Source organism: Salvia miltiorrhiza, chromosome 7, assembly GCF_028751815.1.
Source record: "Salvia miltiorrhiza cultivar Shanhuang (shh) chromosome 7, IMPLAD_Smil_shh, whole genome shotgun sequence".
NCBI lineage: Eukaryota > Viridiplantae > Streptophyta > Magnoliopsida > Lamiales > Lamiaceae > Salvia > Salvia miltiorrhiza.
In genome coordinates, this window is record NC_080393.1 from 26,000,019 (window position 1) to 26,011,233 (window position 11,215).

The 11,215-nt window shown below is 40.2% G+C and overlaps 1 protein-coding gene across 1 annotated transcript; it reads right to left on the reverse strand.

The window, feature by feature from the left end:
• Positions 1 to 3,125: 3,125 nt before the first annotated feature.
• Positions 3,126 to 7,386, reverse strand: LOC130993737 (serine/threonine-protein phosphatase PP2A-2 catalytic subunit). Its single transcript, XM_057918777.1, has 6 exons — positions 6,774 to 7,386; positions 5,566 to 5,680; positions 4,155 to 4,263; positions 3,994 to 4,071; positions 3,655 to 3,846; positions 3,126 to 3,569 (listed from the first exon to the last, which is right to left on the reverse strand). Exons 1-6 carry the CDS (start codon positions 7,024 to 7,026, stop codon positions 3,396 to 3,398), a joined length of 921 nt encoding a protein of 306 aa, XP_057774760.1. The 5' UTR covers positions 7,027 to 7,386; the 3' UTR covers positions 3,126 to 3,395.
• Between the last annotated feature and the right edge of the window lie 3,829 nt (positions 7,387 to 11,215).

Below are 11,215 nucleotides of genomic sequence, written 5' to 3' on the forward strand. Positions count from 1 at the left end.
AAGTATATAAATTCGAGACCCATTATTAATAATAATAGGAATCCAAGTAATAATTAATGTGGACTGGAAAGAATTAATCTTAGTCCAATAGACACTTTAATCGGCCCAAATGACGAATTAACAGCTGGGCTGAACTAAACAAATCTGAAACAGGCCCAATAGAATTAAATAAATTCCAGCCCAAGAACATTAAATAAATTCGGCCCAGTTAGAAATAAAAGATGGCCCAATGAATTAATCCCCAACCCAATAAATAAAATGAATTAGGCCCAATAAAAGAGTCCAAAAATTCTCCCCATAAATCTTCACTCTCGGTTCTCTCACTACCGACAATTCTCCTCTCTCTCTCTAAATTATCGGTTCTCTCCCTTTCTCTTTTTTTTTTTTTATTAAAGCAGCCACTCTCTCTCTCTCTCAATTATCAAAATTAAACTCTCTCTAAATTCTCTCTCTCAGCTCAATCATCTCTCTCTCACTGCTCATCATCTCTCTCTCTCGCTCATCATCTCTCTCTCTCGCTCGATCAGCCGTCGCCGCGGAATTCGCCGGAGGAGCAGCGGCGATAGGCCGCGCCACCCTCGGCTCTCCCTTCACTCACCGAAACCCGGCGCCCCTGTAACGCCTCGAGCTCCACCATCTGCGATCGGTTCAGCGGGTACAGCGCCACCCCGAAGAGCGCCCGCAGCCGCCCTGCACCGCCCCGGCCGCCATCTCCCTCCGGCGAACTGACAGCGGTAAGCCGCCGTCCGTTTCAGAACCCAGACCCCAAATCGTAGCTATGGCTGGCGCTGCTCGCCACCGGGAAGACCTCGGAGACACCGGAATCAGCGACTCCAGCAGCAGCACGCACGCCCACCCCTCTTCTCCTTCGGCCACCGCGACCAGCCACCAGGTGTCGCCACCCTCGACTCCCTCGCCTTTCTCTCTGGATCGACGGGCAGCCTAAGGTAAGCCCTAATTTCTTCTTTTTCTATTTTCCCCCTTTTTCCATTTTTTAAATTAAAAATCTGAAATTCCTCTTTCCCTTTCTTGGCAGATCGGAGACAAGGGCAGGTTCACCGCCGCCGCTCCGTCGCCGGCGACGAGCCACCGCGGCTGCCGCCTCCCTCTGATTTCGACTCACACACACAGTAGGTTCAAGCCACAATTTAGTTCACAAAATAGCATAGGATTTTGAGCAGAAATCAAATACTGTAAATGCTTATTGAAAATCTGAAATTCTTTTCTTGAAACTGAACTAGTCTGTAAATTTCAGTTCATATGTGCATATGTAATCATGTTGTGAAATATCAGAACAGCCGTATGAATTGGTATGAATTGGTGGTTCCCTGAGGGTGATGATACCTTGAGTAGGTGGATAATAGTCTCTGCAGATATTGTATATCACAAAAATTAGGAATCAATTTGGGAAGAGAATGGAAAGATGCAGAAATTTCTTTGTTGCATTACCTTAAAATTGGCTGTGAAATTGGGCTGCAGTAGTTGAAAATGGTGGTGTGAGAATGGTGAAAGTAGCTGTGGTTTTAAAGAAAAATGGGGAGCGTGGAAATGGTATGAACATAGGAATTCTTTTTCAGCTACTTTGTATGACTGAAGAATTTCTTCAGCATGCGTAGTAAGAATTTCTTCAGCATGCTTAGGATTCAGCATGCTTAGGATTATTCAACTTTAATCATTAAAAAAAATCTAAGAAATTAATATATTAATTATATGGTTCCAAACTCATTTAAATACATTAAGACATATAAGCCTAATTCTTATTGAAGCATAAAATCCATTTGAGCTTGCTTCTAACATAAATTAAATTACTCATGGGCTTAAGTAAAAATCGATAAAAGATTCATATTTAACACTTCAGTGTTAAATTCTCCACAATAAATTAATGGACTCAAAATATATTTTGAGTGCATCATCTATTGAAAATAAAAAAAAATAAATTATCACATATATAAATTATCAAATTCATATAAGTTCGTATTTTATTAATGGATGCTGAACTCTAATTACCATAATCAATCCTTAAATCAGTAATTAAAAGTATATAATCCTTAATAAAAAGTCGGGTCGTTACATGCAAGGCGCAACCGGAACAGATCTGCAGCGGCGGCTCCTCCTTGGCCGTCCGCTGCCGGAAACGCGAGAGAGGGATGAGGCGAGCGGCGGCGCTCCATCCTTGGTCGTCCGCTGTCGGAGATGCGAGAGAGAGAGAACATATCTGTTGCCGAAAACACAAGAGAGGGATGAGGGGGAGGCGAGCGGCGGCGGCGACGCTCCATCCTTGGCCGTCTGGCGCTGTCGGAGATGCGAGAGAGAAAGGGAGGGCAGATTCGTTGCCGAAAATGCGAGAAAGGGATGAGGGGAGGCGAGCGGCAGCGCTCCATCCTTGGTCATCCGCTGTCAGAGATGCAAGAGAGAGAGAGGGAGGACAGATCCGTTGCCGGAAACGCGAGAGAGGGATGAGAGGGAGGCGAGCGGCGGCGGCGGTGCTCTAGCCGGAGAAGATGAAGATGACCAGAAATTAAAAAAAAAAAACGTTTAACGGCGTTAAACCACCGTTAAACTCGTGGGTTTAATTGCACATTTTTCTCAGGAGTTCAGGGAGGTCAACGCGCCTTGACCGAGTATGGGGGGCTCAACGCTCTAGGGGGGTTGAGTTCAGGGACCAATCTGCACCTTCGCCCTAAATTTATCATCAAAGAGAACACACCCTTAGCCAAATCATGTGTTAGAAATGCAGAAACCGCGCTCATTAGTAGCTTGAGGTAAAATACAATCAGGTGTGCGAGAAGATGAAAAAGATACTACTCACATTTTAGTGATCACGAGGTGGAAAAACAAAAGCACCCCACGTTTCCCCAATATATGGAAAAATATTATCACACCAAAATTATCTACACAACATAATATGTGAAAAGAATGGAAAAAATATCAAAACAAGTTAGAAAGAAGCTCATTTTTGAGGAAATTCAGTACGGTAAGTTAAATGACATTTCTCATCGAAGATAGCATCAAAACAGAAGCCAATTTAAAGGGAAGTACAAGGTTTTGGGATGGAAGATTTAAACTGTAAATGTGGGCATTGGTTATGAAAACTGTTTCCTATGTGTAAATTACAGAAGATAATATAAGAGGCCACAACTGCTTTTTTTCTTCTCTTTTTTTTTTTTTTTTTTTCATTTGGGGATAACATATACAAAGGCAAAAAAACTCCATCCTTGCAGGAACTAACTCTGCATCAAAAATCTTGAGCACATAACCAAAGTCAGGAGTAGAGCAAACTCCAAACAAAAGAATGGTGTAGAAGAAAATAATTCTCAAATAACAATACTCTTTTCTTACGACACATCTACAGTAACATAGTTGCAGAAAGCGTGCACTAAGGGTAGCTGCTGAGTTCACAAAAAATAATCTGGAGTTTTGCGCGTGGTGTCGGGCTCGATCTGCCGAGGAGCCGGGTCGAACTGAAGGAAGTTCTGCTCCATGTTCTCCCCAATTTCAAGAATCGCAGCCATATTCCCGCAGCGGTAACAATAGTTTGGGGCGCTAAAAACGGTCACCACATTCTTGTCCTACAAATGCAGGTGCAAGCGGTAATTAACTATTTGTTTCGACTGCACAAATGATGAGATTAAATATTTCAGATTTTAGACAAACCTGACACCAATTGTAACCCTCCATCACAAGCTGATGCGCTCTTGAAATTAGACTGAGGCCATTGGTGTGGTTGAACTGAGCAGCTATATCCTGTCCAAAGGTGTAGCCGGCCCCACGGGGTGATATGCCCCAACCACAACGATCATCCGGATCAGACCACAAGAGATCACACATGGGTCCTTCATGCGGGACCTAACAGTCCAGAAAACAGGTTCACTGATTTAGACTATATCGCACTAAAACTCATGGAATGGAGACACCACAAAACATACAGTAGCATCACTAAAAATAAGAGCTAGGAAATCATATTGTATTCATGGACAGGAATTTTGTTTGCACCTCCTGTATGCGATCTAAAGCTCGGATATTGTCTAAGGTGTCGAGTGATGGAGAGAGACCGCCATGCAAACAGAAGATCTACAATAACATAGTGCTAGACATCAGATGTTAAAAGTATGATATATTAAAAGTAGAAACGTAATTGTATTTATCATGCAAACCTGACTCTCAATAAGAGCTGTCAAGGGCAAATAATCAAATAGGTCGGTGAAAAACTTCCACACATTGGCATTACCATACTTCCTCAAGCATTCATCATAGAACCCATACCTGGCATGAAAATGTGTCTTATCAAGAATCTTGCGCGCGACCATATAGCATTCAATTTTAGTGCAAGCAAATGATATGTCCACAATCCCTCAAAAATCTAAATCGTTGTGCGCTAGCCTACAGACTATCAAATATATAGACACAAAGCCAGCGACATACAATATATTTCATCTATATATACAAACTTTTCCCTCAACAATTTCTCAAAGGAAAATATATTCCTGTACAAAATAGTCATAAAGCAATCCCGTTGATTGAAGATGCAGAATAAAAACCAATTTCAGTTGGAACTGGATCATTAATGTGCATTCAGATGAAGATAGTAAATTAGTAATAGATCAAATTAACCATACCATAGCTACAAATGGTGTGCCATGATGCAGGTGGCAAGGGGCTGCACCTTTTCCTATAAACGACATAAGCCCTTATAGAGGTCAGCACCTTTTTCTAGCTCTGTTTTTTGGAACCAACTAATAGGTCTTTTTTATATGAAGGCAGAAGGCTGCTATCTAATGTTTCCTTTTTGGCTATACAAAGTTGGCGAACTCTATTTCATCACTTTCTGGTAGTAATTAAACCATCTGATCTATGATAAATAGTATTGTTTGTTTAATTGAATTCATGCCACAGACAATATAAGCGATACTGCATGTAGTAAATCTAGAGGGAAACTGAAGTATCGATCATATAAATCTGATGGTGTACACTACTCGTCGCACTAGTTTTGGCCATTTCAAGACCTAAGTTCTTGCTAAGCATGCTTTCGTCATTTCCCCCTCTTCCATCTTCATTCTTAGTCTTCTTTTCTTCAGTCTTCTTTTCTTTTTGCCTACAGGTCAGCTGCAACCCATGCTGTCAATATTTCCTCATATTGGCATTGTTTTCCCCTTTCCTTTGTTTATTTACTTCCCCTTTTTCTTCTCTTTTTTCTATAATTGCTTGTTGTGTTAGGAGTTTCTTCTTTTGTTTCCATTAGGGTGGGTACCACGTATAATAATCTTTGCTGATTTACATTTATCCTAAAATATTCTTATAATTTAAGAGTAATGGCTGGCTAAAATTTCAAAAAAAGAAAATGTGAATTACTCCATTTTCAAAACCAACGTGACCTAAGCCATTTTCTTGTTTGAGGGTGAGGAGGGGGGAGAACAAATGTTCTAACTTTTGAAACGTCTACAGCAAATAGCATGGGGCGAACGAAAGGACTTAATTTTGCACCTCAAATGTGTAGAACCTCCAGAATACCTTTACATCTTGAGCCTTTAACACAATGAACCCAAACAAGAGAAGGCAGAGACTTACACTTGAGTGATCTGTCGACTTTCATGATTTCCCCTCAGAATTGTGATTCTATCTCTATAACGGACTTTCAGAGCCACTAAAAGTGTGACAGTTTCCACTGAGTAGTATCCACGATCTGCATAAAATGAATACTTTGTTAGTGGTATTTGATGGTAAGTAGTAGAATGTAACACAATTTTAGTATCGCATAAAAGTTACAATTAATAGAAGAAATTAATCTAATATGACAAATCACAGAAGACAATCCCAATGCAAATAACAATTTACTAAAATAGCAGATTGTGCAGGATAGAAACATAATCCCAAAATCTATTGCAATGAATTAACGTCACAGTCACACGTAAGATAGAGAATGAAAGAACGAGAATTGCCAGATAAGTTTTACTTATTTTTGGCATCAGTGGAACATGTGTCATTAAAGCTCATAATTTTTATTTCATTTGTACTGCAATACTAACAACGGATAAGTTGGACGAAAAGTAAAGTCGAATATGAATGCAACAGATTTCAAGCTAAAATTTCCTCAACGGTATAATATTCCCACAACCATTAGCATCATTCCTTCAGCATTTCAACATTGGCTGTTACTGAAACAATCAAACAACGTAATTGGCTCCAACTAAACCCCGAACTTTAATTTTTTGTGGCACATTCTGAGTGGCTTGGGACCAATTAAAAGACAGATAGATATAGAAGCATTATTCACCGCTAACTTTCTTTTTTCAAAGATATATCAAGCTCACCAGCACTGCAGGAAGCTTGACAATTAATCTCCAAACTCAGAGGAACACAGAATAATTCGTAAGTAATAAGATAACAAATTCAGCTTATTTGCCTTTTTCGATGGACCAATTAAACATTCTGCAAACAATGAACTTCCATGGGCATTCTTCTTCTCTCTAAAGCAAGCAATAGCAATGTACCCTTCAAAACTTAGGTGCGACAATGTTATATCTACAAACAGATAAAAGAACTCCACAATCAAATTTCTCCAGTTCCCAGAATCATCAATTTATCCTCCGTAACTACTAACACAACCCTAGTCAGAAGCAAATCGACGATTTATCTAAGTCATAAACAAGTACCTTTTAACATACGGTATGTTACATACCTAACATTCAAATCATTTACATCCATACCAACACAGATCAGAAAGCATCTCTCATTAAGCTAGCCGAAAATCGCAGGAAAAAAAGGTAAAAACTCACCAACATAGTCTCCCATGAAGAGGTAATTCGTATCTGGAGCATTGCCTCCAATCCGGAAAAGCTCGATCAGATCGTAGAACTGCCCGTGGATATCACCGCACACAGTAACGGGACATTTCACCGGCTGCACATTCCATTCCTCCACCAAAATCGCCCGCGCCTGATCACACAAAATCTTCACCTCCGCCTCCGACAGCGGCTTGCACTCCATCAATTGCTCTATCTGCCTATCCAAATCCCCATGCCCCGGCATTTTTCTCTATAGAAAAACAAAAATCCCGCAAAATTTCAGCTGCCTGAACGCTCCGCGCCTCTGATCTGGAGTTTGAATCCGAGATTCAAAGCCGAATTACAGAAAGTAAGACTCGATGAGCCGCGGGACACCTGAGATCTTGATTTTGGAGAATTTTTCAGCGAGATACCAGAAATCGATATTTTTATTTATTTATGATTTTCTATTTCTGAGATTTATTTGCATTTTTCCGAGAATCTAAATTCCAGAAATGATTGGGAAAGTATGTTTTTTAAACATTTATCTAAACAATTTATTATAGATACAGCAAGGGTAGACCTATATATATCTGAGTATATATGTAATTTGTTTTATTGTTGTTGGTTGGGTGTTGGAGTTGGAACTTTGGAAATGGAAACAAAGGTGGAATGCAAAATGTAACTCAAATGAACTCCAAATGAAATTGAAATGCAGGTGTGGTTGTGAGTGGACATTATTAATTTATGGGTAAATATCATGAAAACTCCTAAAGTATACCCGCTTTATCAATAATACCCTGAAATTTTTAAAATGTTCTTTAAACCCTCAAACTATCGGGTTTTTATCAAATATATCCCGCATCTATTTTCCGATCACCAAAAACGTGATGTGACTCGTCGGATGCCACAATGAAATTTATATTATATTTTTTTAAAATGCAATGACAAAAAAGACGTCGTTTCGTACCATATCATTTAAAAGAAATTCACTTCTATCGTGTTTGAAATTCACTCTAATAACTTAGAATTATGGATAAACACGATAGAATATGGTACGAAACGAAGTCGTTTTTTCCATGTCATTTAAAAAAAAATAGAATATAAATTACATTGTGGCATCCGGCGAGTCACATCACGTTTCTGGTAACCGAAAAATAGATACGGGATATATTTGATAAAAACCTAATAGTTTGAGGGTTTAGAGAACATTTCAAAAGTTTAAGAGTATTTTTGATAAAGTGGGTAGTTAAGGAATTTTCATGATATTTACCCTTAATTTATTTAGAAAATATGTTTTGACGAATTTATTCAATAATTGTTTAAACGCCTAAAAATATGTAAAAAAATAGAGTAAAATTTTGGAATAGCCAAAATGGATCATAAAACACAAATTATGGCCACTCATTGAAAAAACATAAATTTTGGCCATTTTTATAGCTTTGGGACGTTTTTGCCCTTAATTGGGTGGACTGGGTAGGGTCAGGAGCGCGGGTCGCGTGCCGGGTAGGATCAGGCACGCGGGTCGGATTAGGCACTTATGGCACTATTAGTGCCATAAGTGCCAACGAAAATTTTTTTTTACTCCCCTGCCCTGTCTACCCTCCCAGACCCCCGACCCCACCCACCCCCAAGCCAAAAATAAAAAAAAAATTACTCCCCCTAGTTAAAAATAAATTAAATTTTACTTTTGTTATTCTATTTTATGGCACTAATAGTGCCATAAGTGCCAACGAAAATCCAAAATAAAATAAAGTAAAATGGTCTTTTTAGCACTTATGGCACTATTAGTGCCATAAGTGCCAAACATGCAGAACAAATATAGAAACAACAGCATCATCTAAACCCTAAATGGATAATCTAAACCCTAAATGGAATATCTAAACCCTAGGGGAAGTGTTTAAAAAGTTCCTTTTGGCTTGGGGGTGGGTGGGGTCGGGGGTCTGGGGGGGTAGACAGGGCAGGGGGAGTAAAAAAAAATTTCGTTGGCACTTATGGCACTAATAGTGCCATAAGTGCCTAACCCGACCCGCGTGCCTGATCCTACCCGGCTCGCGATCCGCGCTCCTGACCCTACCCTGTCCGCCCAATTAGGGGTATATTAGGCATATTGCCTAATTAATGGCCATAATTTGTGTTTTTTCAATTAGTGGCCAAATATTGTGTTTGCATGTTCAATGTGGCCATTTGACACCATTGTTTCAAAATGTGATATTATACTCCCTCCGTCCCACCATTTTAGTCCCCTCCCAGTTTTTACACATATTAAGAAAATGCATTTAATTTTTATATTTTTATCTTTTATACCCTTATTTATTATTTTCACACACCCTTTTCACATTTAAGTGAAGCATTAAATAAGGTTAATTTAGTAAAAACAATACTTTTATATAGTATTAATTAGAAAAGTGGACTATCTTTTTGGGACATCTCAAAATAGAATAAGGGACTAAAATGGTGGGACGGAGGGAGTATATACACACACTTTTTATTAGGTAAAAGAAGAAAGAATGAAAGATGTCTTTATACTACTTAATTTAAGTGGTAGAAGATTCACCAAAAACATAATTAAAAGTGATGAGCAGGAATGCTGCTAAAAACAAAATCTGAACTGCATAAAAAATACCCTGGTGAGAAATGCCAAACAGAATATTATGCTTTTTAGGTAGAGAATTCAACGTAAATTTGGTCTTAACAAAATTTTTATTCCAATGATACGTCAAATCAAAGGTGGTGTGCTTCTTAAATTCAATAATCAGGATAATTACGAGATTAAATTAGTACTAATTTTGGTCGTGTATTTCAAGAATGGTGTGTTATTTTTTTTAGGGTGTGTGTGTGATATTTCTTGAGGAAAGAATGGTGTGTTATTATTCGTTCATTATAGTAAGTTGTTAAATTCGGGCACATTTCATATATGATTTTGGACCCTTACCACTGATTGTGGCCCATCAGTATTAGAAATAGGCGACCCAATTATTTTATGTTAAATAACTTTAGCCCATGCTCATCAGAAACAGTTATTATTATTATTATTATTATTATTATTATTATTATTATTATTATTATTATTATTATTATTATTATTATTATTATTATTAGGGTTAATTACGTAAAAAAATCATGAACTTTAGACCGATTTTCAAGTTTTCCATGAACTTTTTTTTATTATCAAATTTTCCCTGAACTTAACCAACTGATCAATTTTGCCATGATTTTCAAAAATCCCCAAATTGAGTGCTGACATGACACTTTTCAGTTACCTGAAATATGACATGGCGCCGCCGGACGGAAACCAAAACGACGTCGTTTAGTTGGGGGTAAAACGACGTCGTTTTACCTCAAATTCCAGCCCCCGTCTTCTCCTCTCTAAACTCCGACGAGGAGCCGTCCACCGGACCACCCCTGCCCTCAGTCTTGCAGAGCCCTAATTTTCTGTCTACTGCTCTTTCTTCGTCCACCCCCAAATACGCCACCACCATCGTCGTCGGAAAGAAATCTTCTGCGCCGCCACCCTTAGTTTGTAGGGTTTTCACGCAACCGACTTCATCTTCTTCGGCGTTGGCAAACAACAGCATAGCCAGTAACCCTATCCGATATTTGCTTGATTTTCAACACCAGCAACGCTAACGCACACACACACACAAGATCAAAATCGAAAATTTCCCAACAATTAAAGGAAACCCATTCCCCAAATCGACAAATTTTCAATTCACCCATCCGATTCCTTCAATGGAGGCCCTAGGCTCATCGAAGAAGATGATAGCGATGCAGGAGAAGATGGTGGAGGCGAAAGTGCTGCTCATCCTCCTCAACAAATGCCAACAGACGGAGCTCTGGTGATGGGGGTGGAGGAGCGGAGGGGGCGGCGGATCTGGTGATGGTGGTGGGGGAGGCCGATGGAGAAAGAGGTGTGGTGGTGGAGAAGGGCGGCGGGGCGGCGACAGAATTCTTCAATTCCAGAGCTGACTAAGTATTATTCAATTCCAGAGCAAAGTATTCTTCAATTCCAGAGCTGACTAAGCCTTGCCAGAGTGCAGCGCTGCCAGAGGCAGCTCTGCCGACTCTGCCCGACTCTGCGACTTAGCTCTGCCGACTCTGCCAGAGATAGCTCTGCCCGACTCTGCTCTGCCGACTCCCCAAATCTACCCTGCACGACCGCTGCCTTGCTGCCGTCAACCTGAGAAGAGAGCCAAGGGAGAGAGTTTTCAGAGAGGATTTTGAGCGAATGGAATCGGGGATCTAGTGCTCCGGTGGCGGCTGGGTCGCTGTCAATCGGAGGGAGAGAGATAGAGGGAGGCGGCGGCGCCTCGTCGTCGCCAAGGAGGAGGAAAGTGGAAGTGACGTGGAGGCGGTTTCCGCCGGGTTCAGTGAGGCAGAGGGTGAGAGAAAGGGGGGCGGAGCGGCGGCTCGTCGCTGCTGCAGTCGCCGGAAGAGAAGAGAGACTCCGAAGG